The sequence below is a fragment of the Aquila chrysaetos genome, chromosome 3 (assembly GCF_900496995.4).
Source record: "Aquila chrysaetos chrysaetos chromosome 3, bAquChr1.4, whole genome shotgun sequence".
NCBI classification, from domain to species: Eukaryota; Metazoa; Chordata; class Aves; order Accipitriformes; family Accipitridae; genus Aquila; species Aquila chrysaetos.
In genome coordinates, this window is record NC_044006.1 from 59195317 (window position 1) to 59210350 (window position 15034).

Sequence of the window (15034 nt, forward strand, 5' to 3'; positions counted from 1 at the left end):
GCATGGGCCTTGGGGAGTGAGGCACTCAGGTGCTTCAAAACTCTTGCTAGGCATTTGAATCATTTAAATGTCAGAATGCCTTGAAAAACATGTAGCTGCCTAAATACTAGTCCTGTAACTTGAAGCTAAATTTTTTTGGTGTCTTCTATTGCCAATGAAATGGGAGTGGCATCTTCAAAGGCCAGCGCACTCCATCTTAGAAAAGTTCTCTCTTGAGGGTGGTTTGTTACATGCATCTTTTCCCCTTGACTGTTAATGAACACCTTATGCTTAGGGGTGCAGTTACTTTAACATAGATATAGATGCCCTATCCTATTCTAGATGCTCTCAGGTATCCCACATGGATAGCCTGCATGGAAGCTCCACCTGAGCTTCCAGAATGGTGCCGGTCTCCTGGGGGTCCTGTGTCATATCTGCGAGCCCCAGGAAATGTCTTGGATACTATATAGTACTTAACAGGATACTAGACCATGTGTGTCATAGTCCTGTGTGTAAGGAACTGAATGCCTCTCCTAATTAGTGTCCAGCTTTTGACCGGCTGAAGTTTGAGGCAATGATGACTCACACCCTGAGTGACTTGCTTGAGGACATTGATGCCAGAGGCGTGTTTACAAGCCCAGAAGGAGCAAAGAAGAGGATCCTGGGAAGTATAAATCCATCAGTGTAACCATGATAATGAGAGTCAATTATTAATCAATTTGTAAGCACATAAGTGATAAGAAGGCAGTAGAACATATCAACTTGGATTAATCAAGAACATATCACTTCAAATTAATTCAGTGTCCTTATTTGAAGGACTACCTAGCCAAGTGTATAAAGAGATAGATGTGATATATGTTGACTTTGTTAGTGTCAAAAGCCTTACTCTTCTTACAAACAAAACCGTGTAATGAGTTCTAAATGAAATTGGGATTAGAATGAGCACATACTGTTTGAATCATACCAAAGCACTCATCCACGGTTCACTGTCAAAGCTGGACGTGCCAAGTGGGGTCCTGCAGATGCCTGTTTTGGCCCCGATGTTTTCAACAATGAATAGGCTACTGGAAAAGAGAGTACTTAATTCAACTCCTGAGAGCACTGGCTGGGAGAGGTTACTTTGGAGAGCAGGATCAGGACTCACATTGATCTTCACAGATTGGAGAGCTTGCCTGAAATCAATAAACTGCACTGTAATAAAGACAAATACAAAATGCAGTCTTGGGACAAAAGACAGATCAAATGCATGGTTTGTGAAATGAGGAATAACCGACAAGGCAGCAATAGTGCAGGAATGGATCAACTGGCTGTTGTGAACCATGCACTAGGTAAAGTGGGATAAAACCTATGCAGAAAAACAAATGTCATTTGCGGATGTATTAGCAGCAGTGTTTTGGGTAAAACACTGAAGTAATTATTCTGCTCTACTTGGCACTGGTGAGGCTTAGCCTAAGTACAGTGTCTGGTTTTGGACACTACACTTGAAGAAAAGCTACAGGGAAATTAGCAGCAAACAGCAAAAAATGTTAAGGTGTTTCAAAAGCACACACTGAAGGGATATGGATTTGCTTAGTCTCAGGAAGAGGTCATTGAGAGGAGACAGGAAAACAATCCTCATTGTGAGAAAGGTTCTCATAGAGTGGAATGAACAATGTTTTTCCCATGCCTACTGGAAGGTGATTGTAGAAGAGCTACCAGACTAGGTAAAACAGTACTTTTCATGTGTGGACAACTTCCAAAGAAAATGCAGCATCTCCTTGTGTAGATGTTTTTCATGTCCCTGACTTGGTTAATAATTTGCCAGAAAGATAAAAGCCTCAGGGCTAAATGGATGCAGAGATGTGGTTTTGCAATGCCTAAATTGTAGGTGCTGGGCACTCAGCCCCAAGGCTCCTGGTATGGTGGGAGGTGGGTGATCAACAAAGAATGCAAGAGTGAGCCAGCGGGCTCAGCAAGGAGCCAACAAATGTAAGATGTCTAACCCTGGGCTGGAGAAAAACCTAACTGCACTTAGAAGTGGGGCTTGAGGGGAATCCTTTCCTGGAACTGAACAACCACAGCAGGTTCTAGTTAAAAATCATCAAGGTAGTTTTCATGTCATATTACAGCCAAGACTATTCATCAAAGCACCAACAGTGTAGGATGTCTCCTTGGGAGAGACACTTGTGGGGTTAGATGGTAGCTGACGAAAAGTTTTTGAGGAACATGGACCCCTAAGGTGCTTTTAAGCCTCTGGTTTTACCTGCATCTCTAAGTCTTGCACCTCTTCCCAAGACAGGAATCATTCATTTAAAACTCAGCTCTACTAAATAGTATCTAATAATTTTAATAAAAAAACTTGCTGCTGGAGTTCTAAAAGCAATTAGACAAATTCGCAAAAGAGAGAGAAAAATGTATCAAGAGCTCTTAGACACACAGAAACAATTTCTGGCAAAACGAAGTCCCTGACCTCTTGCCACTGGCACAGGTGGGTAAAGGAACTGGATAGACCTATGCCATGGCCCAGGACAGTCATCTCTTTGCTCTTGCGGACTCAACAGAAGATTTTCATGAACAGTTTTAGAACAAAAGAAGGACTCTGCTAACAACACCTGACAAAGTGACAGAGCAGGAAGGGCATCCCAGCATAGAGGAGGCTTGAAAAATCATCAGGAGGAAGCCTAGGACTGTGAGTACCAGAGTGGCAAAGAAGGAATGAAATCCAGTGTTAAGGGGTCACTCATTTGGGACGTACAGTAAGAACGTGTGCTATGGCTGTGGTCTCGGTAGTCCTTGCCACAGAAAGGAGGAAAAAGACCTTGGGGCACTAGTTGATGACAAAGTGGTCATGAGCCGCTGAAGGAACATGGCCATGAAAAGGGTAAATACAACCCTTGCAGTACAAAGTGAGTGGTTCTGGCAGAAAGGCAAATGCTGACGGCATTCTCCAAGGAGCTGTGAGGACTCTCCCAGATGACTGTGTACAGTTACAGTTCTAGTTGTCCCAGCAGATTAACTCATATGGAGAAAAGGGCAGGGAAAGGTTGATTTGGGTGATAAAAAAGCAGGGAGTCTAATCCTGAGCTTGGTTTGCTTGCCCTGGCAAAATGAGAGCTGGGAGGGAATGTGGTGACTGTATATAATAAACCTAAGGGAAAATCCTGTGGAGATTGAGATCATTCGTGGGAACCCACAATCACAGAGGAGCAAATGGGCATAAACCGGGGAGGAAAAAATCAAGGGAGAAGGTTAGAAAACAGGAGTCTCTAACCCACAAAAAGGAACAGTGACCGGAAAACCTTATCTCTATTTAATCTAGAGCTGGATATGTTTATGGAGGAGACGATGTTAACACTGTTGTTTACCGGAATGAAAAAGTGCCCTGTTGCCCATTGGGATAGGTCGTTGGGAGTTGTCAAGAATAAAAAAATTAAAGCCAAGTCACAGCGCCTCCTGCCAGCTGCTGTTAGGGAGCCTTGGTACCCTTTCTAAAACTGTACAGCGTGTGGCTAGCATCTCATCAACAGTCACCTGCTTTGCTTTGTTTCAGCTAACCCTTCTGCAGTTATGGTGATGGTCTTGTATAATTTTTCAAATGAGCGATCCTCTGGCTCAGAGCAGAGTGTTGTCAGAACCCGGTCTCAAGGAACCATTCCCCCTCCCCATGAGTGGTTTTGTGTATTGGAAAATAAGGGACTCCTTATCAAACGTGCTCTTTACATGCTGCTTTCCTCCAGCGGCCTTGCGTACAACCCCCCCCGCGGGGGAGCGGGGAGGGACAGTCCGCGGCCGGTGCCGCGGCGGGCGGGCGGCGCTGGGCAGGGCTCGCCGCGGCTGCCCCCGGGGGATGCCGCCGGGGGATGCGGGCAGCCCGGGGGAGCCAGCCCCTGCTCCCAGCGCCTTCTGGGCGGTCACAGCCCGTTTAGGAGCCTGTTCCCTGCGGGGGGGGGGGGGGGGGGGGGGGGGGGGGGGGGGCCGTTGGGTTTGTTGCCGTTCCATTCCGCTGCGGTGCCCTGAAGGAGCCACTGCGCCCTCCCCGTCCAGCAAAAGCAGCACCCGCCTGGCATCCCGTACCGTGGCTGCCTTTTCCTCCGACCTCCCCTCGCCCCGGGCCCGGCAGGGCAGCCCCGGCTGGCCCCGCAGGCAGGGCACGGCCCGCCGCGCTCGCACCTGAACCGCTGCCGCAGGAGAAGCCGGGCGGCAGCCGCGGCCCTGCCGCCTCCGCAGCCGGCGGAGCCTTGAACTCGGCCATCTCCGTTGATTTAAATGATATTAGCTTTGAGCCCTTCTATTGTCGCGCCAATTTAGAAGCTGATGAAACAGTAAATTGTTGGTGGAAACGTAGGCAGCTTTGTGCTTTGCCAAGCAGGTGCCTGGCGGTTTTAGTCAAGGATTGGTAAATTTACAAGAGTGCAGTGGACGTGCCCTCCCCGGGCTATTGTGAAATTCAGGGGCGAACAAAGGAGAACGTGAATATTCACACAGCCGCCTTTCAGCGTGTGGCATTGCTCCGCAATGTTTAAAGCGCTGCGCTTTTTTTTTGTTTTGTTTTGTTTAGGAAGAAAAACCACCAACAAACACAACCACACACCCCCCCCCCCAAATCAGAAAGTACCTGTTTGCGTTTTAAAGCACATGGAAATCATCCGTGAGCAACCATATAATTTGATTTGCTAGGCAATCTGCGAGGCGATTGCACATCATTTATAATGTTCATTGAGCATTTTGCTTAATTGTGTCTCTTTTTGTAAAGGAAGCACAGCCCCCTCCCGGCTGCGGCCGGCACAAGTGGCCAGATTCCCATGGACCCGCAGACAACCGCCGGCCTTGCGCGGGGTTTTTCCCAAGCGGAGCCGTCCCCACACGCACGTCTGGGGGGCGAGCAAAGGCCTCAGGTACGAGCTCGCTGTCTGAACCCCCTCTGCTCACAACCCGCGGCTTCGGCAGGTGCTGCCCGTCCAGGCTGGCGGGTGCCCGGCGATCCTCTCGCCGGGGCGGTGCGTCCCCTGGGCGGCGAGCCCCGGGCTCCGCAGGTGCGGGACAGGCCCGGCGGCACCGATGCCGGATCGCGGCCGCTTCCCTTTGCCAGCCCCGGGCCCGGGAGAGGAGCTCGGGGAGGAGAGCTGAGAGCGGCACCAGAAGGGGAGGAAAGACCTCTGCTGCACGACCTCATTGGAGTCGTGTCCCGTCCCCCCCCCCGGCGCTTTACCGTAGCAGGTCGCGCCTCCGCACGCCGCGCAACCTGAGCGCAGGCCGGCAGCGAGACCGGGAGGCCGCGGGGCGCCTCGGGGCGGGGAGGCGCCGGCCGGCGGAGCCGCCTTTAGCGAGCCCCTCGCAGCCGGCGACCTCCCGCCTCGTCACGGCCGGCGCCGTTCAGGCCCCTCCACGGAGCGGGCGGCGAAGCCGAGCGGGCCTTAGCTGGGTGGGAGCGGGGCCGGGGCTGGCAGCCCCTCCGCTCCGGGGAGAGCGCTGCGGCGCAGGGAAGCCGGCAGCCCGCCCGCACCTTTCGCCGGCCGCGGCCGCCCAGCCGCACCATATAATTTGATTTTCCCCTGTGCCCGCAGATCGATTGCAGCTCATTTGTTACATTCAGCGGCTCCTCGCGCCGGGGGAGGGGGGGAGAAGGGCGGGCCGGGGGAGCCGCCGGCACAAGTGTTGGGATTCCCATGGGCTGTGCCTGCTCTCCAGCTTGCCGCGCTGGCACCCCGGCCCGAGCGGCCGACAGAGGGGGGTTTGTAGACACGGTGACCTCCGCGATCTCGGCTTGAAAGAGCCTGAAAGGAGGCTCTTTATGGTGCATTACCAGCCCAGCGCCCAGGTACCAGCTCGGAGGGGAGGGCGCGCAGCCGGGCCGACCCCGGCTGCAGGTGCCTCCTCCTCCGCCGGGCGTGCGAGGGCCCGGGGCCGCCCCGCCGCCTTTGTGGGGCCGCCGCCCTGCCGCGCCGCGCTCGCCCCGGTAGCGGCGCCGAGGGGGGAGCGCTTCTGCCCGCCTTATTTATGGGCCTCAGGCGGCGCCGGGAGAAGGGGCGGGCTCGCCGCGGCCGGGCGGTGGCGGCCGGCTCCGCTCCCTGCGCACCCGCCGCTCCCCGGGCCAGTCCCTGCTCCGGGGGAGCCGCCCGCCGGTCCCGGGCACCTGCGTCCGGGGCTGCTGGGGCTGCGTGGCCGGGGGGGTGCTGTGGGGCACAGCGCGGAGGCGGTGAGGGCTGGTGGGGCTTTGCTGGCCCGCGGGAAGCAAAAGAGCTCCCGCAGACGTCTCTGCAAAGCGGTTTTCGTCCTCCAGTGTCTGGCAGCGCACCGACCTGGCCGGTGTCAGGCGTGCGGTGGGACACCCTGACGCCCCCAGCGAGGCCTGCGGGTCTCCTCCCCTCGCCTTCAGAGCAGGAGAGTTGTATAAAAGTTTATTACCAGGAAACACACAATCTGCCAAGGTTGCACTGAGCAAAGCTTGGTTTAAATTATGCTTTCGAGGGTAAAAAGACCTGAGAAGATGCTATATTTTTCAATTAAATAAAGTGCCATTTCAAGTCAGGAATTGCAATAGGGTTTGGGGTTTTTTAATCCTTTCCTGGTAAAATACTGTTTGCATAGATATTGGGCCAGTTCTGCTCCTGTCTTCCAAAAGCCTCCTGCTTCCTTTCTGCATGAAACATTGCATCTCTGAAAGAGTGCAGCACACCAAGGCATCCCAATAGGTGAGCTGGTGAGTTTTATAATCTTGAGGAAAAAAATGGCCATACTTGGTATTTGCCCCGCTGTGGCATTATGAGACCTCTTGTTTAACCAAACACTGACAGGGTGGAGGTGAAGATTTGAGAAGAATATTGGGTAGTGTCTGCATGGAGGAAGGAGGAACTCTCCCAGCTTGTCTTTCCATGCCTGTGGTTTCGTGGCATTGGATTAGCAATAGGAGTTAGGAAAAATATGCAGATAACATAAGAGTAGGGGCTGGATTTTAGGCCTGGATGGGAAACCCAACAGACCTGGGGACTTTAGGGGACCTGGGGTTTTACCTTAGCTTTAACTAACAGGTTTCGTTGTTTTGGAGTATCACATGAGTTTGGAGCTACATCAGAAGACTCTGGACTGAAAGGCAGCATAGGGGTGTGTGGGCCTCACCCCCATCACCTGTGGCTCCTCTCCACCTTGAACCTCACTGCTGCTCACTTATCCACCTTTTATCCATTTTCCGTCTCCTAACTGCTCAGGGTAAAATGTAGCAGAAAGTAGAAGCTGGAGCACATACAGATGGGGGGTGTTGAGGGTGGTGGCAGGGGAGCTCAGAGGCATCGAGGGGGGGCCTGGCTGCCTCTTCCCATTAGGGACCAGTGCAGAGCCGTGGTCCCCTCCCCACGCAGCATCCCCAGGGGCTCCGCGGGCGTGGAGAGGCAAGGAGAACAAGCGCTGCTGCTTCTCACCGCGGGGCTCATGTCCCGGTGGAGGGGCTGGGGAGCAGCTCCCAGTCCCTTGTTCCTGCGCGGGTGCCTGGAGGGAGCCACTCGCCACCCGGCCCGCCGCTAAGACAGCCAGGCGCATGGGTGTGCGGAGCAGATAAAAACGGTGTTTGTGGGAGTCGGGGCAGACCCCTGGGAGGTGCGAAGCCCGCCGGGGCCCGATCCCTCGGGCACGTCCCGCCGTGCTCAGCGCCGCGGGCGCCGGGGCGGTCAGCGAGCCGGGACTGGTATTCTACCGCGCTCCGTGCAGAGCATCGTCGGGTGTCGTGCGCGCTTTGCAGCCGCGCCGGGGCGAGGGACTGCTCCTGCTGCCCGGCCCCGCTCCGGCCCCGAGGGACCCGGGGATGAAACCTATCAACGGGAAGGTATGGGCGCCGGCGGGCTGGCAGCTCTTCTTGCCCTAGAGAAGCAGAGCCTCTGTGGATTCCCAGGTGTGCCGCGGTGCCCCTTGCCCACGGAGGTCTTTACCGCTTTCCCGAGCCAGGGTCGGGCCCCATCCCTCGCTGAAGGCTCGGTCACCTCCGGCCGGGGCGTGTACAGCGCCGAGCACCCCGGCAGAGGCAGGGCGGAGGACCTGGCAAGCCCGGGTGCTCCGGGTCCCCTCCATGCAGGGTGTGCACCCTCCACTTAGTCCCCCGACGGGGGGCATTGCGTGGGCCCACGGAGGGTCGAGAGTGGGGGCCGGTGGGCCAGACCCTGCACGCAGCCCTGCCCTGGCCCCACGTCCCGCCCCATCTCTGGACCTTTAGCGACTCCTGGTCCCCGTGGAGGTGGCTGCCAGCTGGACTTGTCCTGTGGTCACTGACTCTGGACGGAAGGCGGTGTGCCCCTTGGGGTCCGTGTCGTGTCCCCCCCCATTGGTTCCTGCCCTCGGGCAATTGAAATAACGAAGTGTCAGACGCTGGTCATACATTTTCTTTGCTGGAGGCGTCGTTCCCGTAAGCACGCCGCTATCCCTCCCGTCAGGCAAGAGAGGGCCGGGTGAAACACCCAGGCAGGACAAATATTGAAAGAAGGGCGTTTGCGACACAGGCGGTGCTGGCCCAGGTGCATTGCCGTGGCCCGTGCTGTGCTGGTACGGGCTCCTGTTTTTCTCAAGTTTCCTTTTCGTAACGTCTTAGGCAACCGGAGAGTAGCCTTCCCGCGCCTCAGGCGGTTCCTTCGGGGACGGTCCTACTCATTTCTCAAAAGCAGATGTACAAAACTACAATTGTTCGTCTTTAAAGCCGTCATTGCCGCAGGGGCGAGGGCTGAGCTCGGCACAGTGAGGGAACCACATCTGCCCCTGAGCCGGGCGTCGCACCGGGCACGGAGCGCCGGCGAGAGCGATGTTTCATTGCCTTCGCACCCGAGCGCACACGTAAAGCGCCGGCCGTGCCCGGCGCGGGGGAGAAGGGCTGTACGAGGCCAGCCCCACGCATCGCTTAACTCCCCCGGGGTGCTGCTCGCGAACTTTCCAAAGCTCTGCTGGGTCTGAACGGTTTCAAGGCAGGGTCCGAGTCCCCGACAGTTTGGAAACAGTGGTTTCCCAAAATATCCCTCTGCTTTCCCCAGCAGCGCGCTCCCATCATCGGGAACTGCCGGGCGGCCGCGGGATACCCACTGCCCCAACGGCGCCGCGCAATGCCCGTCGGTCCTGACAGAGCTGCCTCGCAGGGACGGACAGACCGCACAGACTGGCTTCCCAGACCACCTGCCCGAGTTTTGTGGCCCGCTGGTGTCGTGCCACCTCCACAGTGTGACATTGACTGCCTAGCGCTGTAGGGCTCACCCCGGCTGTGCGGTACCAACGTGCGCCGGAGCAAAACGGGCACCGCCTGCCCTGGGGAAGGTGGAAAGACTCTGGGCATGGTGAATGGGCTGGGCTCCCCCAGCCTCTCTGGGCACGTATTGTCCTTAGATCAACAGCAGAGATCCCGTTTCTCCTGCCTCATCACCCCCTAAGCCTTCAGAGTTGGCCGGCGGGAAGATGCTTCACCACCACGTTAAGGAGAGACGCCCTGGTGCCTGTCTCGCGCTCAGGGACAGGGACAGACCGGCATCAAAAAGCTGCGCTTGGAGAAGGCTGTTGGCAGAGGCTTTGGGGGGGAAAAAGCCTGTTTCGGGGGGTTGCTCCCCCTCTGGATCTGGCGGCACTTGGTCTGTCTGACCGTCTTGTCTGTAGGGGAAATGCTGCGAGGCGGGCCGTGGGTCAGCATAGGAGTGTGTGTGTGGAGTGGATGCGGTGGTGACAGGGGCCACTCGACGTGGTTTGCTCATCGGCTTTGAACTCCCCGGCTCCAGCCATCTCATGGGTGATGACTCCTTGGGCATGCAGGAAAGGGAACAGCCAGCTCCGTGGCCAGGAAATTCCCCCGAAATCACCTCAGCGTTGTTAGGATTTAGGGTTTTGCTTTCTTATTTTTCCGGGTGTTTCGGGGTAGGAGTGACATGATCCGAGAGGGTTTCATGTACGATATGTGCTGGATTTATACTTGTACTTCTGTGTATGATGCCTTCACCCGTAACGTTCATTCCCCGGCTGCACTCATCCCGGGTGAGGCCGTGCCAGGCAGGGATGCAAGGAGCTGGCTCGTCGGCTTTCGGAAGACGAGATTCTCCAGCCGCAGGCGTGGACCGGCGTGCCCGGTCCGCCCGGCCGCGGTGCGCGGGGCAGCCGTGGGGGACGACCGGACACGCGTCCAGGTGTGCCCCCGCTGAGCCAGCGGGGACAAAAGGGGCCGCGGACAGGGCTCCTGTCCCCCGGGGTCTGCACGGGACGGGGGCCCGGGCTGCTGGCAGGTGTCACGGAACAGGGGCGCGGGGACGGCGCCTCGGCTGCGCAGCACGACTGTGGGACCGGCTGTGGCTGAGCTGGCGGCTCTTGGGGGCCGTGGGGATGCGGGGACGGTCGTGGGCTCCCCCGGGCTACCCGGCCCCTCCACGTCCCCCCAGCAGCCTCAGGGGCCGGGCACGGCGGGTCTCTGCCCTCCCACTCCCGCCTCACGCCCGGCTGCTGTGGGGCCGCCACGCATCTACCCTCCCAGCGCTGGGGAGCGCAAAGGGAGGGAGGGGGGATGCTCGCGGTGTCAGGGGGCAGCGCGGCCCCCCGGGGCGGGGAAGGGGAAGCACCGCGGTTCCCGTGCCGTGCCGAAGCTGCCTTTGCTCTCCCAGGTGGGTCCCTCGGCTCGGCGGGACGGGGCTGCTCGGGAGGAGCGGTCCGGGGGCGAGCGATGCCTCTGCCAAGCTACGGTTTTGGGCACCGAGGGGCCTCCCGCCCGCCGCGCTCCGTGCCTCCCGGAGCGGTCGCCACGGACGGGCCCTGGAAGGGCTGGGAGTGCTGGTGGGCAGCGAGCTGGGCGGGAGCCAGCCGTGTGCCCTGGCCGCGCAGGACGCCAGCAGCATCTCTGGGCTGCACGAACACGATCACAGCCCAGGAGACCGAGGGAAGGGATTGTTCCCCGCACTCGGCATTCGTGAGACAGTATCTAAGTGCTGCGGCCGGTTTTGGGACAGCCGGTATAGGAAACAGACCCATGAGGGACGAAGGGCCAACGGGGCGGTGGGCGCTGGAGCAGCTGCCCGGGACGGAAAGGCTGCGGGAGCGGGGCTGGCTCAGCCGGGGGCAGAGGCGGTGTCGGGGGCACCCCGCAGCACCTTGCCAGAGCCTGCGGGGGTGGGCATCCACTGGCTCTTACGGCGGGGCATGGTGCGAGGTTGAGGGACAGCGAGCGTGAATGGAAACAGGAGTCTGGACACACGGGAAACCTTTTCCACCATGAGAAACAGGAGAGGTCCAAACGTCGTACCCGTAACGGAGCAACACTCCCTTTAACCCCGAGGAGGGTGCAGCAGCAGCAGCGGCACAGGTTGCCCTGGGAGCTTGTGCAGGCTCCATCCGTGGAGGTTCTCAGGAGCAGACCGGATCAAGCCCTGAGCAACCCGGTCCGGCCTCGCACCTGCCCCGGCTGTGAGCAGGAGGTAGCACTGCAGCCCTCCTCAGGTCTCTCCCAGCCTGGGTTCCCACTCCCACTCAGAGGGGAGTGGGCAGCACAGCAGGGCCCGCGGGGCTCCCGGCCGCGCACGCTGGGCACGGGCAGGCTGTCAAGCCACAGGCGGGGGGAGATGGAGAGGGGCTTGCCGCGGTCGCCAGCCGCGGGCAGCCGGGCCGGGGTCTCCCAGCGCAGCGGAGGGTGCCGGGCGGTGATGCCCGCCCCAGGGAGCCGCGGCTGGAGGCGCCCGTCCACCCCGGCCGGCGAGCGCTCCCCGGGCCCGCGGCCCCCGCCTCGCCCTCTCGTCCCAGCTCCCCCGCGCCCCCGAGGTCCCCGGTCCCGCTCGCCGGCTGGACGTGAACGGGGAGCCGCTTCGCCGTCGCATCGCCCCTCGATAGGGAGACTCCGTCGGTCTCCCCGTCCCGGGGCGGTGACAGCGGTCCCCCGGCCACGCGTGGGCGCGTTCCTGGCTTCGCGCGAAGGTTTCCTCCTTCCCTTCTCGTTTTTTTCGCGTGGTCTGGCTGCAGGCAGGGCTTTCTAAGAAGTGGTTCTTGCAAAGCTCTTTGTTCCCTCCCGTGAGTCACGCGTTTCCCCGCCGTTATCACGGCGTTGTCAGCGGCTTTGAAGTCGAGTCATTTATTACTTTCCCGGAGCTGGCCCTGTCTCGCCCTGCTGATAGAGCGGGGTACGTTTCCACTCGGGGTTTGATCTCTGCCCGTGCTGGTGGCACACTAGAAAGTCACTTTCGATAAACCTCGACAGACTCTGCCGGACAAACTATTGCAACGCTAATGACAGAGATAATCCTCCCCTAATCTGCCGGGTAATCCATTTCACCCCAGTGAGAATTTTTAAGGCTGTAATCAGTGAGAGTCAGTTAGGGAATTATTAACAGAGCCTCCGCCAGACGAACTCCTCCTGAGAGGGCAACGGGGGTGGGAAAAGGAAAAACGCAACAGGGCCCGATGCGGTCAGAACCGATGCACGGCCGGGCGCAAGGAGCTGACGGGATTTATTTCGATGTTACGATAGAATTGTCTTCAATTTAAACGCCGCGAGAAACCCCGCGCCATCGATCCGCCCGATGCCCGCTCCGACGGGGCCTCCGCCGCCGGCGGGAGCTGGCGGGCCGGGGGAATGAGAAAAATGCTGGGGGGGGGGGGGGGAGATCCGCGGGGGCGACGCCCCCGGTGTCCGGCGGGAGGCTAAGCCGCTCGCTGCCAACGCTCGCGTTCCGGTCAGCGGCTCCTGGGGAGAGGTGGCGGGGAGGACCGGGGCTGCTCGCCCCGACGTGCGGCGAGCGCCGGTCTGGGCGTCTCCGCGGGGCTCCGGGCCCGTCCCTGGGCGGCGGGGCCGGGCGAGGCCGGGCGGGGGGCACAGCCGGGGCCCGCCCGCTCCCCCCCCCGGTCCCCCGGTCCCCACCGCGGCGCCGCCCCTCGGCCGGCGGGAGCGCCGCCGTGTCCCCCCCGACGGGGAGGGGGGGGCCGGCCCCCCCCCCCCACCCCCCCGGGCGCGCTGATTGGCTGGCGGCGGCGGTCAGCGGCACGCGCCCGGGGATGTCGTTATAAGACTCCTCGCGTGCCGGCCCGCCGCGCCAGCCGGCTCCGGCCTCCTCCCCGGAGAGCGGCGGCAGCGGCCCGGCCGCCCGGCCACCCAGGGGCGGGGAGGGCAGGGCAGGGAAGGGCAGGGCAGGGCAGGGCAGGGGCGGGGGCCCGGGCCCCGCCGCCGCCGGGGCGGCTCGGCGAGCGGGCCGGCGGGAGCGGCGGCAGGCTCGTCCCGGCGGAGCTGCCCCCCCCGCCCCGTCCCGTCCCGTCCCGTCCCGCCCCGTCCCGTCCCCGCCGGGGCCGGGCGCAGCATGGAGACGGTGCTGCTGGAGCACTTCCCCGGGGGGCTGGACTCCTTCTCCTCGCCCCCCTACTTCGACGAGGAGGACTTCTTCCCCGAGCCGCCCCCGCGGGACGCGCTGGCCGCCGACGGGCTGCTGGAGCCGGACGTGGACTTCCTCAGCCGGCAGCTGCAGGAGTACTATCGCGACGGCGGCGACCCCGAGGGCGGCTACCGCTGCCCGGCGCCGGCCGCCACCTTCCCGCCGTCGCCCGCCTCGCCCGGCTTCGCCTACGAGTGCTGCGGGGCGGCGGGCGCGGCGCTGCTCTCCCCCGGGGGGCGGCTCCAGGCGCTGGGCTCGGCCAAGCGGCGGCGGCGGGTGCGCTCCGAGGCGGAGCTGCAGCAGCTCCGGCAGGCCGCCAACGTGCGGGAGCGGCGGCGGATGCAGTCCATCAACGACGCCTTCGAGGGGCTGCGCTCGCACATCCCCACCCTGCCCTACGAGAAGCGGCTCTCCAAGGTGGACACGCTGCGCCTGGCCATCGGCTACATCAACTTCCTCAGCGAGCTGGTGCAGTCCGACCTGCCGCTGCGCAACGCCAGCAGCGAGAGCCCCAGCCAGCCCAAGAAAATCATCATCTGCCACCGCGGCACAAGTAAGTGGCGGCCCGGCCCGGCCCGGCCCGGCCCGGCCCGGCTCCGCGCTCCGCAGGAATGCCGGCCCCAGCAGTAACCCCCTGCCTTTCTCCCCCCTGTCCCCCAGGATCTCCCTCCCCGAGCGACCCCGACTACGGACTCCCCCCTCTGGCCGGTCACTCGCTCTCGTGGACTGACGAAAAGCAACTCAAGGAACAAAACATCATCCGGACAGCCAAAGTGTGGACCCCCGAGGACCCGCGGAAGGTGAACAACAAACCCTCCCTCAACGACATCGAGAACGAGCCCCCCTTCGACTTCGTGGCGTGAGGCCCCCGCCCCGCCCTGTACATGCTGTATGTAGAGACCTATATTGTAAATGTAATTTAAGATTCACACTCTAAGGGCAATCAACTTTATTTATCTATTTATTACGGAGTAGTGATAATGAGGTAGAAACCTTTGTTTTGAATATATAATTTATATAATTTATCCTGATTTTTTTAAGATATGCAATAGGTTTATTCCACCAGCACCTTGGGGGGGGGGAAATAATGCCAGAACCTGTGAAGATAATTTATTGCCGCACGTGGACTCTTCCTGTGTTTGTTAATAATAAACCCGGATCGTACCTTGTGGAGCAGTGTTATTTGTGGGAAGCGGCTGCCGAGAGCCCCGCCGCATCCCGAAGAAGCCCTGCAGTAAACGCCCGGCCCAGTCCCCGGGCCGGCGGGGTGAGCCCCGGGACCCTGCGGGGCCGGGACCATGCCCCAGCCGGCACCCTCCGCCCAGCTGCCGGCCCCACTCCGCCCCATCGCCGGCTCGGGCTGCTCTTATACAGCTGGGGGGGGACGGACACTGGGGACGGGCGGGGGGACACTTTCCCCTTCTCTCCACCCCTTTTGACGTCCTCTCCTGAAGTGCTTCCAACTGATGTCTTTGTCTATCTCTAGGAGGTCTCCTCCTTTCAGTGCCTCTGCTCTGCTTGTGGTTTCCAGCTGAAAGACCCGAGTCCCCAAACATCAACCTTGCAAGGGTGTGCGTCCCCCGCCGCTGCCTCGGACCCCCGGCCCAGCCGCCACGGGGATGGGCGCGCTAGCCGGAGCCTGACAAAACTCTTCCCAAAAGTGCCGGGGAGGGGGGGACCGGGCTGGGGGCCGGGCAGGCTTGGCCCCCGAGGGTGCGTGGCCGCGC

General features: G+C 60.4%; 1 protein-coding gene across 1 annotated transcript; it reads left to right on the top strand.

Annotated features, from left to right (window-relative positions):
• The first annotated feature begins 13235 nt into the window (after positions 1-13235).
• On the top strand, positions 13236-14251 carry PTF1A (pancreas associated transcription factor 1a). The gene is made up of 2 exons (XM_030009808.1): positions 13236-13860; positions 13968-14251. Exons 1-2 carry the CDS (start codon positions 13236-13238, stop codon positions 14168-14170), a joined length of 828 nt encoding a protein of 275 aa, XP_029865668.1. The 3' UTR covers positions 14171-14251.
• Positions 14252-15034: the final 783 nt, after the last annotated feature.

Bases quoted from the DNA above. Each gene is read 5' to 3' on its own strand.
- PTF1A (XM_030009808.1), top strand. From the start codon at position 13,236: ATGGAGACGGTGCTGCTGGAGCACTTCCCCGGGGGGCTGGACTCCTTC. The intron at 13,861-13,967 runs GTAAGTGGCGGC...CCTGTCCCCCAG, and splicing joins CATCTGCCACCGCGGCACAA to GATCTCCCTCCCCGAGCGAC.